Raw genomic sequence first — 20,134 nt, forward strand, 5'->3', positions numbered from 1 at the left:
GAGTAATGTAAAAATGTGACTACTAGGTTTTGTGCATATAGACAAACTGCAGTGAATGGACACTGGTTGTATAAAGCCTTCTTTTAAAATCACCGTGCTGAGAATAAGAACACCTATATGTTGCACAATGAAAAACAAAAACAAAAACAAAAACAATATATATTTAATTAATTGGTCAGATCTGTGCCTATTTTTTTTTTTTTTTTTTTTTTTTTGATGAAGGAAAAGTATGAAGCAGTCTGAATATACTTAAGCTGATTAAGTCTAATGTTTCTACTTTTTTAGGTTACAGTGACCCTTTACTCTTCCTTAATGTCTAATGAAAATGAATATCAGGAAGGAGCTATTATCAGGGTCATGAACCTCCAGACTTTTCTTTCCTCTCCAGTGACAGAACAGTGGTTAGTGGGAGTCTGTGGATTCAGCAGACTGTTAGAGGACATGATAACAGTTGTGGAAATGTGGAAAGATTGCCCCTGTTTTAGACCAGACCATGAAACATATATATATACACACAAACCCATATGTATATGTATATGTATATGTATATGTATATGTATATGTATATGTATATGTATATGTATATGTATATGTATATGTATATGTATATGTATATGTATATGTATATGTATATGTATATATTTCTCCCAGTAAAAAGACAACTTTCCAAAACAATGCGCTCTTTTAAATTTTTATTTATTTATTTATTTATTTTTTATCAGAGTATCACTGGAAAGATGAAATACTGACAACTCTCAAAGAATGGTGTAAGATAGCTTGACTACTGAAAATTCAAGTAGTGCTTGCAGTGTTTACAACCTCTTGCAGCTTCAGGGGTAGCAGAGATGCACTACAATTGCTCACACTGAAATTTTCCTTTGGAATACTTGGGAATAAGCAAGTGTCTTTTCACTCACATGACTGTGCCATATTTGCTTATTGGGCTAGTGGTATTACACAGTGTAGTGGGTTTACATGGCAAGGTTTTGGTAGCAGGGGGCCATAGGGGTGGTTTCTGTGAGAAAGATCTAGAAGCTGCCCCATGTTTGGGAAGGGTCCCATTGTTTTCCAGAGCTGAGCCAATAAGCGATGTTGTTTTGTGCCTCTGTGAGAGCCTATTTAAGACAGGGAAAAAAACACTGCGCCACACAGCAGCTGGGAGAGTGAAGGGAGTGAGGAACAGCCTGCAGGTGCCAAGGTCAGTGTAGAAGGAGGGGGAGAGGTGCTCCAGGCGCTGGAGCAGAAGTCCCCTGCGGCCTGTGGTGAGGACCATGGTGAAGCAGGATGTCCCCCTGCAGCCCATGGAGTGCCACGGTGGAGCAGGGTTCCACGCTGCAGCCCGTGGAGGAGACCACGGTGGAGCAGGTGACCCTGCACTGACAGAGGCTGCCGCCTGTGGAAGACCCCTGCCGGAGCAGATTCCGGGCCGGCCTGTAGCCCGTGGAGAGGAGCCCACGCAGGAGCAGGTGACCTGGCAGGAGCTGCTGCCCATAGGGGAGCCAGGTTGGAGCAGTTTGCTCCTGAGGGATGGACCCCGTGGTATGGACCCATATCTGGAGCAGTTCTGGAAGAGCTGCTGCCTGTGGGAAGCCCACGCTGGATCAGTTCATCAAGGACTGCATCCCGTGGGTGGGACCCCACAGCGCAGGGGACAAGAGCGACCGAGAAGGAGTGGCAGAGAAGAAGTGCTGTAGACTGACCATAGCCCCCATTCTCCCGTTCCGCTGCACCACTCGGGGGGAGGAGGTGGAAGAGGGTGGATGGGGGGGGAAGGTGCTTTTGGTTTCTTTCCTTTGTTTCTCACTTCTCTAGTTTGTTAGTAATGAGCAATAAATCTTATTATCTTCTTATGCTGAGTCTGTTTTGCCCGTTACAATATGTGTGATTTTCTTGTCCTTATCTCAACCCTTGAGCCCTTTTCACATATTTTCTCCCCATTCCTCTTTGAGGAGGGGGAGTGAGAGAGCGGCTGTGGTGGAGCTCGGCTGCCCACTCAAGCGGAACCATGACACACAGTTCCCTTGACTTTACTCTGAGAAACCTGACTGAAGTCCCTAAGTGTGAGGAAGGTATTTATAACTATATTTGGTGGTTATATATTTTCTTTTTGCACAAGCAGTTTTCATTAGATCATTGCTTTGTTGGATTAGGAACAGAAGTTGAGGGAATTATTCAGGTGAAACTGGAGGAATACAGGACTATTATTACTAATATTGATATGCAGAAAGAGAAGAGTTTAGTATGGCCACCATTTAAAAGAAAACAATTGCATTTCTTGTGTTGGTTTCACATGAAGTCATTTCAACTTTCTGGTTTTACAGATAGAATCTTTGAAACTGTTGAAAGAAAAACACAGTTCCAATGCTGCTTAATTGTTCTTAAAACTTATGGGTTATACCAGCCAAAGGAACCAGAAAGAAGGACACCTCGGTGATGATGCACCAGTCCCTGTCAGCGGGTCATGAAAGAGACACGGATGCAATCACTAACACCAGATGGCAGTGCGGGCGCACTCTTTCCCGACTTCAACCTGCTCCAAAGCCTCTTTGTTTCTACCAGTCTGAACGTACTATTTGGCATATTTATAATGTGAACCTTTAGCTAAAAAAGGTGCGCAGACTTGTACATACTGATTTCCTTACACTTTCCTAGAACTTCATCTTCTTGCTATTCTATTTCCACTTTGTAACATTGCATTGTGGAATATTGCACAAGTGACTTTTGCAAGAATAAAAAGGTAAATTTTCCCTTTGGTGTAGGTAATGTCAGTCATCTTTAGACAAATAGTCTCAGAACTTTCCACAGTGAGACCCCTGATGTTCTTTAAGACCGTTTGAACAGAATATTCGTAATTACCCAAAACTAAGACTAATATTGAAAAAAAAAATACCTCAAGTTATCATTCAGTTCTGAAGTCACAGCTTTGCTCACAGATTTTATGCTTTCATTGTTCATGCACAATTAAGTAGATATTAGAATGTTATAAAGGTAATTTGTTTCATAAAGCTGGCATTAAGCAGTTAAAATGTAATTATTAACATACATGCATGAATTCTAACTCTTTTCCTTTCTGAATGAGATTAGTTTTCTTCATTTTCTTCAGACCCCAAATCTCTAATATTTGCTTGTACTCGTGCATATTTGCACAGTTTTTCATAATAATATGAAACTTTTATTCTTTTGACTTTCAAAAATAATACAGCAATGAAAACACAGTGAACTAAAATATGCAATCACATGCCTTTGCAGCATAAAGAAAGTGTTCTTTATAGGACCTGTAAAGGTGTGAAAGCTCAGTAAAGACCAACCCTGATTTTCTCATAGTAATGTGATGTTTCCTTTGCAGAATTTGCAACACTCAACAGAATTTTATGAAATGTTTTTTTCCAAAAGCAAACCCCTAGTGACTTTCTAGTAATAGCATTCTTAATAAACAAATCCTTGAAACAAACAAGTAAAAAATTAAATTTAAATATAAAGCTGTTAAAAGTTTTAGTTTTAATTTGATATGTCTACGTAGCTTCTTCAAAGAAAATTTGTGCCAAAGCAAGATTTTCTTCCCTGTTTTCCCCCTCTTCAGAGGATTTTTTATTTTGCCAACCCTGCAGTAACTTCTCTGTACCACATACATGCAAGCTCAATGTGATGAGCCACTTCATATTCAGTCCACTTTAATTTTTCATCGTTTTCTGACAATACTTAGGATTTGTGCTTTGTCCCAATTTCAGAGATTTTTGTTCGTTTTCCTGATCTATTTGCTTTTCTAACAGATATATATCAAAAATCACTGTGACGTTCTTTTACCCTTAAATAATCTGGGTTAATGACCTAGACTTACCTGACCAATACAGTGAATCTACTTGTATCTACAGATGTAAAGAGATGCCACAACAAGATCATATTTATATTATATTCTAGTCTGCCTGAGTGTGATGCTCCAGCAGCTCAAGAAAAGTTGCTTATTTACTGAGGAACTGATAGATGTCAGAAGTGACATCATTTTTATGTTATATTTCCAAATCAGAAATGAAACTTTGCCTTTGAATGCAGAGTCTGTATTCTAGGGCATATGGTAAAGAAGATCCATTATTACATTTAGTATATAAACAAAATCCAGAGATAACACACAAAAAAAGCATGACTGGATTATTAAATCCTTTGTGAAATTTATTGCAATCCCTGATTTGACTAAAATGCTCAGAAGCTTTTTCACTCCTCAACCTTAGAACATATAATTCCACTGTTGCATAAATAAATTGCTTTACTTGCACTTCTTAATGCTTGTCCAATTTGTTTTTCAACTTTTCTTTTTGGAAAGCTGCACATGATGCCTCAAGGATTGCATGCAATCCTATTTAAAAAACAGCAAAGGAAGCACAGGAAAAACAAACAAACAAAAAAATATTTTTTTGTACATGGCTATTACGAAAATCTGCATGTGTCAGTCTTCTTAAATAAGATGAAAAACAAACAAACTAACAACGAAAAACATAAGTTGCCATATACATTTGAGCTACTGTTGGTAGTCAACGAGAAAATTATAATGGATAGGCTATTCCATTGGGCTCAGAGAGACTCCCATCAGGCTTTTCACAGTGAAAGCCTGGAAGTATGTAGAAAATGTTTCAGGCTGACAGGAAGGATGTTAGCTGTCATTCGCAACAGAGATGTAAAAACTGGTATGAGGTAAAGGATGTTTAATTCAGAATGAATTCAGAATGAGGCTAACAAATACAGAGGTTAAATATTGGATTTTAAGTTGGCAATAAGTATATTTTTCAGATAGTTTGCCATTGTTTGTGTAGCTCCACATGCTCAAAAATAAATGGCTTAGAGTTTATCATGTCTTCTGAAACTTGTATTCTAGATACAGAAAGCAAAAAGAAAAAAAAAAAAAAGGAGGTAGAAGTGGTATATGAGTGGTAGACTACCCAAAATTTTGACACTGGTAGGATAGGCAAATGACGTGGGTTTAAAAACAAACAAACAAACAAAAAAACAAACAACAACAACACCAACAAAAACAGATTTGAAAGGTATATTGCTCCTTGAGCCACAAAAAGTGACAAATTACTTCAAACAGTGGAATAGTTTATAGAAAAACACAGAACCTGACAATTTGGAAATAAAGGTTGAGAGTTTGGGAGGGAACAGATGCTTCAGCTAAGGCAAGGTACAAAAATACATTAAAAAAGTAAAGTGTGAATTCAATATGGAAATTGGAGGATGAAGTGTCTTCAGCTTTAAAATGACATAAAATGGAACTACAGAACTTTGGCTGCAGTGCTCTGGGCAAAATGTAAAGTGTATCCTCTGGCACGGAGGAGTCAAGTTGAATCAAGGTGAAGAGAAGACTAAGAAATAAGAAGATGTATTGACTTAGATGCTAAAGCAATATCTAATCCATCACTGGGTGGGTGGCAGTGTATATCACTGGATATATTTTATCAAACATATTGTAGTGTAAAAAATGGGTTTTAGAAAAATAATATATATGACAAGTTAATGGAACTCTCTGGAAAGAGCCTAGAAGGCTATAAAAATATCAAAGAAATCTGAAAGAGCCCTCAAGTTCTGCTCTGGGAGATGAAGCAAAGGGAAAAAAAAGAAGAAGATGGGCATGAAGAGAACACACTAATATCTAGAGAGAGTAACCTTAGAAACAGTTGGAGATTCAGGAGTGGAGGTTTAGGATGCATCAGAAATGAAGGTAGAAATGCCTGAGAATTGAAAATAGCATTGGACTATATTCAGATGAAAAAATGTACAGAAAGATAAAAGTAAAAATTGAGTCAAATAAGTATTTAATAGTTTGTGTCCATTGACACATCAACAAAGAAAAGGAAGACATGGATACAAGCTCTGATAGACTCAATGGCAAACTGAAACTTTTATAGACAACTACCACAAATAACATTTGTACAGTGTGTGAGTACAGGGAATATCACATACAATGCATACAGTGAGGCAAACCAAATTTCTTGAATCTGTTAGGCACTAAACTGAATATATTAGTGAGACATACTAGTCTGAATATACTTCTGCAGGTCTCAGTACCTTCACTGAAAGCGCTATATTAGCTACTGACACTTATTCTGTAAGCTAAATTTTGACTCAGGGTCCCATAGTCTCTTACCTGATGTTTACATTAAGAGTTTGTCTTTAGCCATAACCAAGTATCCTGGACAACACCATTGTAATGGAATTGCACAAAGAATTAGATGAACTTTCAAATAAGATAAATTTTGCTGGTGAAAAGAAAAGCAACATAAGTTTTGACTAAAACCAATTAGGATTCATCAGAAAAGTTTCATTCTTACCCTGGCTGAACTTGATCATATTTTTCTCTACAGCACATCATGTAGCTTCATTTCACAGAAAGGTAGCTGGCATCTTTATTTATTTGTAGTCTTGATGTGGAGAGAAGAAAGAGCCTCCTTGCAGCCAGTATATGATCAAGTTAGAGCAATCATTTGATGAAACACAAAAAGTGATGCTTGTCACTAAGTAGTGATAATCCCCCGTGCTCTTCTTGTTTCACAGTTTTCTGTGGCTAGTTACAATATGGTAGCATTACCAGAGTTGCAGAACTCTGAGAGGTATTATGCAATGAGGAACAAGGAATATCTTTTGTGAGAAGTATACACTTCTGAGGAAATACCTCTTGTGTAGCATCTTGTGGACCTATGTCATGTATTAAAAGCTATTTTAACATGGCATCCTTACATATTATTTCATAGAATTTATTATACAGAGCATAATAATGTGCATTTGGAATATCCTGCCAAGATCTAAAAGCAATGATTTTTTATTGGGTGAGTTCCAATATTTTATTTTATTTTATTTTATTTTATTTTATTTTATTTTATTTTATTTTATTTTATTTTATTTTATTTTATTTTATTTTATTTTATTTTATTTTATTTATTTTATTTTATTTATTTTATTTTATTTTATTTTATTTTATTTTATTTTATTTTATTTATTTTATTTTATTTTATTTTATTTTACAAATGGCAATTCTGGGAACTTTAATCTCTAGTTAGACCATGTTTAAGTGTTTCAGAATAGGAAAGAAATCCACTTTGAAGTGTGACTAGCTGTTATAATGCAACTTCCAATCTCATGAAATTCTGCCAAATAATTTATTATTTGCACAAAACCATGTATCTGTGAAGTTCATGGCACCCCTGGGAAATAATGTAAAATAGATTAGGAGATTAAATGTGAGAAAATTGGTTTTCACTGGCTGTATTACTAATCTTTTTCTCAGATAAGTGTTTCATTAAGACTTTCCACTGAGCACTCAGACAGCAGCTTCCTGATCAATAAACTAACTAATTCATTCTATAAAGAAGGCTTAGAAAACTATGTATGTGTTTAAGGGCCAACGGTTTGCTTCTTCTTTAAAATATAAAGCAACCAGGAAAAAGCAAAACAGAATAAAACAAAACAACAACAACAACAACAAAAAAAAAAACACTAAATCTTGGTGAATAAGCTTCTACAGAATGAAAAGAATGCTTTATTAAAAGCTACATTTTGTTCCTGTTTTAAAGATGTTTTATGTGTTAAACTTCATATACCGTCACAATAAAACACAATGCAGTAATAATTTTCTGCTTTCTTTTCAGTAGAAGCAATCCAGTGGGGACAAGATATATCCAAAATTTGTCATCTTCAGTTCTGATTCTGTATCCAGATTTACCAGCAGAAGCTCCACTGATATCTTGGAAGCTACTTGGAGATTTTCAGACTATGAGCCTTTCTTGCATTTGTTTATTTTTTGACAATAAAACATTACAATTATTTGCTATTTATGGGCTAGTCTATCTGTGATTATTACATTAATTATTTTAGTTGTATAACTAAGAGAGACAATATTAGAAGTACAGTAAAATCTGCAACATATTATCTTGCACTGAAATGCAATTAGGTCATGCAAGCTAAGCAGGAGACGTGGGAGAGGTTGCATTACTGCTTCTTCATTCCAAGTCAGTTCTGCCTGACTCTGTCAGAGTCCATGCAAATAGATGCTTCATAGAAAGGAAGCCTTTCGCTACCCAGGAAATATACCATGTACACTGGCAGCTTTCCACTACCATGATGATAATTTTAAGCTTACTCATCAGATTTCCAGCAGGCTTTAGAAAAGTGTCTCTAGGCAGAAATGAGTCCTGGGATGAATAGCTACACATAGGGCAAAGAAGCATTTCAGATCCATGAAGGCATGGTTTCTCTGAGAGCACATGCATCATATTTGCTTGCCCTCTATCTCTGTGATCTGTCAAATAAAGCTAGCTCTATTTGTTTAGGGAACATCTCTCCAAAGCCTAAATAATTCTGTGTGCATCTCTCTGTGATAACCTCTGATATCCAAAGAACAGCTGGACTAAACATCAGTTTAATCAGTTTCATTAAACTGATGTGCCATAATTCAAAAAAATAGTAGTGAAGCAGAAGGGATTGCATCCTCTGCCTTGTAGCAGATTCTTTTCTAATTTCTTTAGGAGATGCTTATTCCATTTTTTCTCCCAGCTTCAATCTATCTACTAATATTATATTAAGTTGTATCTGTTAAGTTATGCCAGAGATAAATTTTGTAACATAAGAAAAACTTCGTTTTCCAAGGCTTCATTGATAGAGTTTTCTGTTTGTTTGTTTGTTTAAAGAAACCCAAAACCAAAAAATCAATAAAATAGCCTGTCAGGTGTGGAGACTTCTTATCCCTAGCAGATGACAAACATGGTAGAATCATATAGTCATAAAATAATCTAGGTTGGAAAAGATCAAGTCCAACCATTAACCTGACCTGCAGAGTCCCATCACCAAACCATGCCCCTTGGTACCATGATGATGATCAATAAAGGCTTAAATGACCTTTTCCGCTATTCTGTATGTCACTTACTATATATAAATTCATACCATAGCAGTAAAAGACTGACTGCTATCAAACTTTCTATTGGCAAAAAATTTTTAAAAACTGCATTGTGATTTTTTTTTTTAATTTTTTCCCCTGCACCCAATTAATAGTTAAATAAATAAACAGAGCTTGATAGTAGGGAATTAATAAACCTTTAAAGTGGCCTTTGATGATTTTGTCTTGAGTGTTCTAAATTTAAGTTTCCAAACTTTTTTTCTCTGAAGAGTCTATATTGCTTCAGGTTAGTGATGGGAAGCTTTCATTTTTTGTGTGTCTTAAATTACAAGAATATCACAGAGACGTGCTTAATAATTAAAACAGTTATTTCAGTGTGAGTGAATGTGCTATTGAGAGCAATTCAGAGCACTCTGATGAATTCAATACACAGACAGAAAGGACTTTTCTTAAATGTTGCCAAGAATAAGTTCAATGTCCACTTTCATAATCTGTTTTTCTCATTTTTGTAATACCAGTAACTGAAGTGTACTTATGAGAGGAAATAAAATTTTAGAGTGTAGGAAAAAATAAGTACAGTAAAAGAATTGCTGACTAATAAATAAATAAATAAATAACGTCTATTTACAACTAAAGTTCAAAAATACTTATTGCTAATTTAAAGCTTTAGTTGGTCCTACATACTATAATACAAAGAGTAAAGTGTTTTTACTGAGAAAAGAAACAAAATATCCACAATACATTAGATAAAATAAAAAAGGCAAATAATAGATGTAAAACCTCTATGACATTAAAAAATAAATTTTATTTTATATTCTACAATTCATATCCATTCCTAGCTTAGCCCTCTTATATGTGCAATAGCTTTCTTACTTTTAAATAGCTCCTGAAATCCAGAAATGTGTATTATGGTGAGGTTTATATGATTGTACACATGCCACTTTGCTTAGACTGGTTCCTTTAGAGCACATGCTTTACACTATTACTCTGAAACACCTTTTGTAGAAGCCTCTCTCTGCCACTACAATAGACAGCTCAGGGAGACTAACAGTCCAATGAAGCAGTGACGTGAAACACCATTGTAAATGCTCTTAAAATCTCCAGTACTCTACGGTTTCCTCACCAGTTATGAAGAAAATAGTTTTAGTGGCCCTTAATAACAAGAGAAAGGCAATCCAGGAGACTCTAGGCTTCCAGGAAACACTACAACAGAGAAGCACATATGAAGGTCTATCTCCTGAGGCAACATATTCAGTCCATTCTTCTATTTGGACTTTTGGGATACGTCTGTTGGATGTATGTCCCATTACTTGTGAGCTCATTGGAGCTGTTTTTTGTTGTCTTCTTAGAATTACATTCTTTTGACCAAACACAGACAACTATGATGGCAATGTCTGAGCTAGTCACATTTAGTATCCCTTTATACCCAGTGCAGAAAGATGTATTTGTATGCTGTGATTCATCTCATTCTAAAGTCAGGGTCTAAAATATATCAGATGAATTGTGCCCTAAAAATGTCCATTTCTCCTCACTGGCTACAAAAGCAGTGTGAGATATCCAGATACAGATGTGAAAAGGGTGCAATTCCACCCACATTTTCCCTTTGTTTATTTTGTTTCATTTATGGGGATAGTACATATACAATAACTCACTGGCTCAAACTCCAAAGCAAGTACCTACGGCATGGACCCATACCTTTCCTGAGCATAGAATTACCTTAATTCTGATAATATCTTAAGATCAAATCATAAATCATCTCCATCTATGACATTGTGGCTGGCACTTCTTGGTTGCAGTAGAGTTCTGTAAGTTATCTTCCTTATAAAAAAATGACTTTTTTTTTTTTTTTTTTTTTTTTTTTTTTTTTTTTTTTTTTAATGACAGTTCCTTTTAAGCATCATGCAAGCCAGTTCTCTAACTCCAGGTATCACTCTCTCATGCTTCCCCCAGGCATTAGCTAGAACATTGTTTTGCTGCTGCTGGAGTTTCTGCTCAATGGATTCATAACAGTACAACACACAGAGGATGTACTATTACCTGCATGCCCCAGAGTAAGATCTTAATGTCTTTACTCCATTATTTTTGAAAGCAGATGGAGATATCCATTAAAGAGCTTAACAGCCACAGTGGACTCATGCCTTCAGGTTGTGTTAATGGGGAAAGTAATCTATGGGCTGTCTGTATCTTTGACTCACCCACAGTACCTGGCAAGATCAGAAAGTCAGTTCATTTGATGCATTCAGATGACGTATATAATTTTATATGGAATAAATTCACTATACACTAGGACAATAAGGCAGGGAGCTGCTTCATTTCAATGCAGTGAGTGAAATGATATTCTGCTTTTACCAGGTAGTGTGGGTAAGTCAAAGATCGACTCTTCAGTCTAAAGGTAACTATTGTGCACATCATTCATCTTGGTCTCTTAACTTCTCAAAATGTGATACCTTTTATGTAGCCCTTGGTATTCACCAAAGATCTACTTATATTGGAGAGGTGACAGTTTTGACCACACTCTTGAATACCACTCAGCTTCTTTTTCCAGAAGACTCAAGTTATAGTGCTAGGTTGTATGTTCATGTATTGTCATCTGAATGGTGATGTGTTTTGGCTCAAAAAAAGTTATTTATTTATTTTATTTTCAGTTGCTGGGGGAGGAGAGGGGGAGGCAAGATTATAACAGATAATTCACTAACTTCCACAAATGAGAGAGAAAAAGAGCAAGAGTGCTTTTCAGCTTTTACATAGCTAAAACAAAGTGACATGAATCTTACCTAACTTCAGTATTTGGCATCCACAACAAGTAATGACAAAGTAGAAAAATAAGGAATTAATACTGTTTCTTGGTACTCTGGATCTACGAAATTCTAAGACAAATTGAAGAAAATATATTACTGAATAAAGTGAAATCAGAAATAATTAATTTCCTTACTCGTACTCCTGATTTGCAATATAGATATAAGAATATACATAAATTCACTAGCTCTCTAGAAACACCTTTTCACTTCCTATCTCTTCAAAGTAGTATCTACTTCAAAGAATTTGATGTGCAAAGATCAAACCCCAAATGTAGAATATATCTGAAATATTTTTGTTGCTGTTGATTTATTGAGTGAATCTCCGGATTCACAATAAAGCAATTGAACTAAGCATTTTCTGCAGAAGCACCAGCTGAGGCCACTGATATATATGAGCCTTTACAGAAATCTTTTTTTAGCTTTTTTTTTAAATTATTTATTTTATTTATTAAAAAAAATATAAGAATATCTACAGTGGAAATTGAGGGCCTTGTAAAATCATTTTCAAGCAGATCTGAGCTCCTTACTGCAAACCATATACGTCAAAGGAGGAACTTTCATCTGTAGTAGTCTTGAGACACAGAAAATCCAGGAATGAAGAAACAATCTGCATTGTCTACCATATCCAAAAATACTGGGATAACATTCTAACTTGACTGTACTCATGAGGTTCAGTTGAGTATTTACCTTCATAGCATCATAGAATGGGTTCTCTTAGCAATATCATGAAGTTTCTCTGAGAAATATCACAAAACAACATTCAAGGGAATTAAACATAATACTCTCCTCCCTATCCCAACACACAACAGTGACTAAAAATATCAAAGGGACCAAACATTCTTTGCATTCTTTGGGTTTGAACACAGATTTCAATGTCTTTAAAATCAAGTATTTACCTTTTTTATTTTTATTTTTCCAAATTAGAGATCATAGATCATTAGTAGATCATAGTCAAGCAGAAACCAATAAGAAAAGATTTACATTATAACATGGGATGAATTCCATGCTTCTAATGTTAGAAGAAAAAAAAAAAAAATAGTAGTCTTTTGCATAATTTAGCTTCATAAGACTTGTAAAAAAGCTTCTTCACATATGTGATAAATTCATTGCAAGTTACTATTATGCTTAATCAAAAGTAGTTCCTGTTCTACTTTCTGGAAATTTTAATTGTTTAAAAGAAATGAATGGCAATCAAAAATTATTAGAGTCCTTGAAGAACTTCTCTCATCCACTAATATTAGAAGAAAAACAATGTATATATTCTTCCATATTTTTAAATATTTTATGCAGAGAAAATTGTTTTTAAGGAGTAAGAACAACCATAATTCTTTTTATATATATATATCATACACATGAAGATATCACATTCATAGTGTTTTCTCCTTATAGTTGCTTTGTAGTTTGTTTATTTTATATTTGTGGGCTTCAGAACACAAGGGTGAAACGAACAAGAAAGGAACATCCATGATAATACAGTCTATTGTATCTTACTGCTACCAGTCAATTGCTGTACAGAAAGTATTTTTTGAAAGTCAGATAAGATCAGGTATTTGATCCCTTTCCCAAAAGTTCTATTCTGTGCAAAGTAGAAAGGAAAATGATGCTTTAAACCCACAACTCAATCCACCCCAAACACACACAATAAGAACAATAAAACAAGCTCTTCAAGCTTGATCTTAAATGTGATGGAAAAGATAAAGCTTAGATAATTACAGTATTTGTGTAGGTATATACTGACTTTGCAGACATGCTATAGGATGCAACAGCATTTCAGAGAGGGTTGACCACTTTCAGAATTTCAAATTAACCATGCTTGTAACAATTTCAAAATATAAGGGATTAATTACACGTGTTACTGAGAAACTATTTCCACCATTTTAGAACCCAAATTATTATATATTAGGTGTTTTTCACTTCAGGGAACAATCCAATAGATTCATCTCATTTTAAAAGTGAGATTAATTCAACTTTATTATTATTCTTTGACATTAAGTCCAGTTGGAGTCAAATCACTATTGGTGTACTCCAGGAATCAATACTGAGATCATTACTGTTTTAAAATCATAGAATCATATAATTATTCACTTTGTGAAAGACCTCTAAGATCATCTAGTCCAACCTTTAACCTAGCATTAAAGTCCAACACTAAAGCATGCTACTAAGTTCTTCATCTTCATGTTTCTTGAAGACCTTCAGGGATGGTGACTCAACCACTTCCCCGTGCAGTCTATTCCAGTGCCACACAACCATTTCAGTAAAGAAATTTTTTCTAATATCCAACCTAAGTCTCTCCTGATGCAACTTGAGGCAATTTCCCCCATCATGGTGCTTGGGAGAAGGGCCGGATCCCCACCTCACTATAGCCTCCTTTAAGGCAATGGTAGAGTGTGATAAGGTCTCTACTGAGCCCCTTTTTCTCTAGGCTAACCTACCTCAGTTCAGCTACACCTTGTAAGACTTGTAAACATCTGTTTACATGTAAGACTGTAAACTGTCAACAAGTGAAATCATTCAGACCGTTGAACATGAGATTCTTCAACATCTTCATTAATGACCTTGGTGCTGGAACAGAATGTAGTTTTAGGAAGTTCACAAATGATACAAAACTGTGAGGAGTGACACCAGATGGTGGTGCTAGCATTCAGAGGGTCCTGGACAGGCTGGAGAAAAAAGCAAGAGGAACTTCAGGAAATGCAACAGGGGCAAATGAATAATCTCATGCACCAGTAGATGTTGAAGGTCTGAATAGCTGGAAAACTGCTTTGCCAAGAAGGACCTAGGGGTCCTGGTGGACAAGAAATTGTCCATATGCAAGCATTAGGAAGACCATTTTCATCAGGTAGAAAGATCCTTCTACTCCACACAGATGAGGACACTTTTGGAGCAGTTCTGGGCTACCTAGTAACAAAGCAAAACAAAACAAAACAAAACAATAAATAAATAAAATATGGACTTATTGAAGTAAATCCAACACTTTGCCATGAGGCTGACTAGTGGACTGGAGCATCTTTCATGCAAGAAGCTGAGAGAGCTGGGACTGTTCAGCCTGGAGAAGAGAAGGCTAATGGGGACATAAGTGTGTGACCAGAGGAAAAGAAGAGGGAGCCAGATACTTTTCAGGATCAGGTTGTCTGAATATCTAAACAGTTATTATTATTATTATTTAATAATTTAGTTATTGAACAAGAAGTTTGTGCAAAAGTTTACTTTGTCAGCTTTTTTTTTACACTAATGTACACTGACCTGTATTTACACTAATGTTATCTATTCACTTTCTTTATGGTTCTAAGAATTCCAACTCAGCTGGATGTTGAAAATCATGTTCTTTCTCCTGTGTTGTTATAGGACCAAAGATAAATGCAAATAATTAATGTTAGTTTAGAAGAAATTGTCCAATGATTCCCCTAATGTAGTTCTAGATGCTACACTTATCATTCTCATCTGCAAGACACAAGAGCTGCTAGTATTTCAAATCACTGGTAAATTTTTCTGAGGAGTGTCTTTAGACCCTAAATGAGAAAAAGTCTTAGAAAGAATATACCAAGGACCTCATCACACTTTCTACAATGAAATGATGAAATTTAATTCTTTTGGACATTAATTGTAAAATGACTCTAATTCTGTATCATCCTCCGTAGATCTGCCACTAAGGAAAGGAAAGATTAAGTCAACGTAGCCAGTTTATCTCTGTTTTCCCTGTAAAGGTGTACCTGTGTTCAGGCAGGTGAAAGTGTGGAATTAAGAATGTTTTTAGCACTTCTATTACTACTGTCCAATGCAACTTGCTTCTTTATCAGAAGGCAGAGTTTAGATCACATCATGCATTTGAACTAAGACTGAATACTAGCCATTTGATACATTATGCCAATTTAAATTTGCCACTTTCTCTTATAGGAGATGGGGTCTTCTTTCTATATAGAATAATAACTTTTTGGAATTCATGTCACTTGACTTAAATTGTCTTATCTAACTAAACTATCTGATTTATACTTCCTTTACACTCAGTGTATTCTGACTAGCAGTTCCCAAAGGTGACTCATTTAAACTTCACTTATAGCAGGGGAACGAATGTTTCTTTTAAGTGCCTTTCTCTTTATTTACTGACTGTAGAAATAACCTAGGTAGCTAGCTTAGTCTTGATCCCTACCTCTTACGTGGTTAAAAATAGCTGGAATAAACACAAGACTACTGCCACTGCTACCACCCAATAGTCTATTAGTAGACACTACAATCAATTGTATTTACTAAAATGTTCTTAAAACTTTTCCAACACCAAAAGCCTTTCAGTTGTAATCTGAAAATCAAACTGCTGAAATATTTATCTCTAAAAATACAAAAGGAAAAAATCAGATAAATGGTAGAGTTTCTGTGAGAGCTTTGCATGTTTTCTACTCCTGTTTATTTCCAAAGGCTAACTTGTTCCCTCCCAAATTTAGTGAAATATAAGGGAACTGTTACCAGTTAATCTCTAGTTAAAACTGATGAAAAATGGAAAAGTCATGAGATTTGTGAAAGTCTTAAATTCCCCATTGACTTTGGCCCAGATATCCTCCTCACACATCCAAGGACTGTGAACACACAAACTCCTGTTCCCTACTTCCCCGCCCTCTTCCCCTTCTCTCTCTCCCCCCCCCCCCCAATAAAAAAAATATATATATATTAAAAAAAAAAAAATCACTAAGAAACACTGGAAGATAAGTGAATAAAACCCAGCTAAGCCAAAATGTGTTCAGTATTCCAGGGCAGTATCAGAGAGGCCATTACTAATGCATGGCCTAAAACCTATTTGGAGCAAAATGTGTCAGAATATGCTTTTAAATTGAAGCTCTGGAGATCATGGACACATGTGCATCAAACACAGACAGTATCCTCAGAAAATAAAGTATTTTCAGTACAGTTGATCAATATTCTTTACTGTAGATATTTAGGTAACAATTTTTTTGACTGGCTGTTGTGTGTGTGGATGAGGGAAGTGGGACTAAACATATTTGCAAATGCAGCCAAGCATGTGTTACATGGTGACTTACTGATTTATATATTAGAAACATGCAACTCAGGAATATAATTGTAGTAAATTAGAGAAAAAGGAATATTGTCTGCAATTTGAAAATCAAGCTCTGGGCTTCTTTCATTCTAAGTTCACATTTATTAATTTTATATAAATCCCTAATGTTGAGAATAAACAAGGGTGAAAATGCCACAAAATTCTGACTCTCACTCCTACCTGGTTTTTTAGTTGTCATTGTTTGATGGAAGTAGGTATGGTAGTGAGAGGGACACATAGCGTGTACTGGAATCTCCTTCTTAATTATTTTTCTTGTGGGTTTTTTACATGTTGGTGGTTGGAGTAGTTTTTATAGTGTGCTATGGAATTTTGGAGATAGATATTTAAAGAAAAGCTGTGAGAAAACAAAAGGAAATTGTGCTGTGATATCTTCTTACTCTCAATGGTGACTTCCAGAACATGAAGTCAAAAGTTAGAACACAGCTATAGTTTTAGGTGCCATCAGCTCTCAGTGTGATATAATATCTAATTGTTGCTTATGTGTGTAGCTTTTTTAAAATGTTAGGTGGGAATGAGAAATCGAAGCATTTCTACTATTTTTATACAATTGAATGAGTTCTAATGACCATTGAGATTCTCATATAAAATATACTGTATAACTTTGTAATACATCTGGACTGCAGATAAACATCAGTCTATGTTTTCAATGGGCATCTGATTGGGAAAACCCTGTAATACCAATGTAGTATACCCCTGTAATACCAATAGATGAAAAGACACCTTTCTGGGATTCCCTTTAACCATATCAGTACATCATTTTAAAGTTCTACTTGAAAAGTTAGTTCATTGTGTAAAGTCAATATTTCCATCAAGCTTGTGCAATACATGCTTGTGCCTAATTTTTCATTTGTAGAAATTAAGATTATTAGAAATATAATGCAGGTTATACTTAATCTTTTATTTATTTATTTATTTTTTGTAGTAGTAGTTATGTAGATCAGTACTACATTGTGCTTTTTTTTTAATCATTTCTGTTCACACAGAATCACAGAATCACAGAATTTTCTAGGTTGGAAGAGACCTCAAGGTCATCGAGTCCAACCTCCAACCTAACGCTAAGTTCCTGTTAAACTGTATGAAACATAGTTTGTGTTTTTATACTGGCCTACAGCATACAATGATTTATAAAGAAGTGCAAAAATGTCAATTATTTAAATAGTTCCATTTCATTTTGATCTGATGTCTATTTCCATATTCTAATTTTTTTTCATAGTGGGAGAAATTCCAAACGTGGAACATGTGTCAACAGGCACAATAGTGAGAAATATTGCTAAAATATGATTGCATTCAGCATGATAAGCTATTCTTTAAATGCTGTTGTGCATTTTTATTGCCTAGTTAAGCAGTAAAATGAATGTGCTGTTATGAATATAAATATATCTCAGCATGCTTTAGCTAGTATGTCAAGATAGAAAAATACTGCTTCTCAGAATCTATGATTTTTCTCATAGGAAAGGAAAAAATCACACATATAAACCCATGATTGTCTTGTGACAACAACTAAAGGAATTTTCAGTTGTACTACTATACAAGCCAAAGAAAAAGTGATTCAAAGACATAATTATAGGCTGAACTGAATGCATACTTTTATGCTTGTAAAATTATTCATAATTAAGTAAACATATTCTACTTGAGATGGTCACACGTAAGACTGCAGAGTTGTGTACAACTGTAGAGGGATTTAAGACTATTTAGAGCTGTATAGAACATTAGAGAGATGTTGTAGTACTTAAAAAGGCAAAGTATTTGAAATATATTTCAGATTTTATATCCAATAAATATGTTTGGAAAAATATCTTCCATATCTCTTAAATATAACTTATATTCAACATTTCTTAAAAAAAAAAAAAAAAAAAAAAAAAAAAGCACTCCTTACCTCCTCCTCGCTGTGACTTTCAGTCACTGTTTATCCTGGAAGCATTACACACATCTAGGCTAGCACCCACATGCTTCACACCCTGCTGGGATGAGCCTGAAAAACTATACCAGAGCATCCAAGAGGTTTTTGAGCATCTCTGGCTGGGCTTATTAGAATAAAAATCAAATTATTTTTAGACACAGAAGCTCAAAACAAGACAGAATATAAATAAAAGAATGTGGAAACAAGCAGTGCTGGAACCTCTGTGTGAAAGATGGACCCTTCCTTTCAGATATTCTCTTGGGTTAACAATAGCTCCTGCTTGTAAGAGACTTTGCACAATCACTTTGGTTTCCTTTGAAAAAATCTTCTCCATTATTATCTGCAAGACCAGTCTATGCATCTGTTTCCCATTAGTGTACCCAAGCCCTTGTTATCTTTTTCAGACTTCCTCCACCACCTCAGCTTTCTTCTTGACCCTTCTCCCAATGTATGTTCAAATGTTCACAGAAAAAGAATAAAGTTTTCTTCCTTCTAAAAAGACATTGACCCAGTGTGAGCTGCTAGGAAGGTCAGACATCTTTGCTCAGACTCAGCTTTTGAACAGAATGTTCATTGACCTGGAAACTTTGAACAAACAGATAAAATTGTTTCTGCTTGTCTATAAACCTGTCACTTAATCCCAATTAGGGTGTTATGAAAGAGTATATGTTAAGTATTAGAGAATAAAATAAAAACCTGAGAAGCCATGATTGACTGTTACAGGCAGCCTATGATAATTTAATTATTATTAAGTTAAGATGTTATAGTATCAGGTCATACTGACAGTACAAAATAGAGAATAGCACAGCTTTCAACAAGCAAACCATTAAAAAAAAAAAAAAAAAAAAAGCTTTTTGAATTAAGACCAAATCACAAAATATTATTACACTGCATAGAGTAGCATATTTCATATTATTATTAAGATGTTAAAGAATTTTTTAATGAAGAGCTTTGTCATGAAGATTACATTCCTCTGACCCTGCTTAGGCAAGTGTTCCCACCTACAGATGTCTTCAGTATCTTTTTGAAGTTTTTTCTTAGTTTGCCTAAGTAAATTTATTTGTTATATTATTTCCCATACTAGTGTTGTTTTAAAATGTCCTTTACTTTTTATTTTTTTTTCTGGTCCTTCTTCTTTCTGTATTTATTCTCATTAAAGAATATCATATCATTGTTGCACAAAAATTCTGACATCGTCTTTGTTGCATTATTCTTTATTTACTAATTGTATGGCATAATTAAATTATTAGATAAAATATTTCTCTCTAATGACATAAAGACTTAATCTCTTTACATCATTTCCTTTGATTCTCACAATTTCATAGCTAATTTTGGAGATCAATGCATCATATCTGTAAGTATATATTCACAACACAACAACAGCCTGTGAAATTAAAATACCGGAAACCTATGTTTTTGCTTAGTATCAACTTACATTTTTACGTTTTACGTTGCTGAATATAAATACTCAAAAGAAAAGTGGAAACTAATCT

At 34.8% G+C, this 20,134-nt stretch overlaps 1 protein-coding gene across 11 annotated transcripts in view; it reads right to left on the reverse strand.

Annotated features, from left to right (window-relative positions):
• The window catches only part of MGAT4C (MGAT4 family member C), a 391,395-nt gene that overhangs the window by 9,294 nt on the left and 361,967 nt on the right, over window positions 1-20,134 (reverse strand). Inside the window, exons 5-6 of one of the 11 annotated variants that reach the window (XM_084507472.1) lie at window positions 18,618-18,721; window positions 14,401-14,574 (exon numbers count right to left, since the gene is read on the reverse strand). The exons of the other annotated variants lie outside the window; for them this stretch is intronic. Coding sequence (XP_084363598.1) covers window positions 14,401-14,484 — 84 coding nt within the window. The 5' untranslated portion in view covers window positions 14,485-14,574; window positions 18,618-18,721. The remainder of the gene's footprint in view (window positions 1-14,400; window positions 14,575-18,617; window positions 18,722-20,134) is intronic. 11 annotated transcript variants of the gene reach the window in all.

This window comes from Aythya ferina, assembly GCF_964211825.1.
Source record: "Aythya ferina genome assembly, chromosome: 1".
Classification (NCBI taxonomy): domain Eukaryota; kingdom Metazoa; phylum Chordata; class Aves; order Anseriformes; family Anatidae; genus Aythya; species Aythya ferina.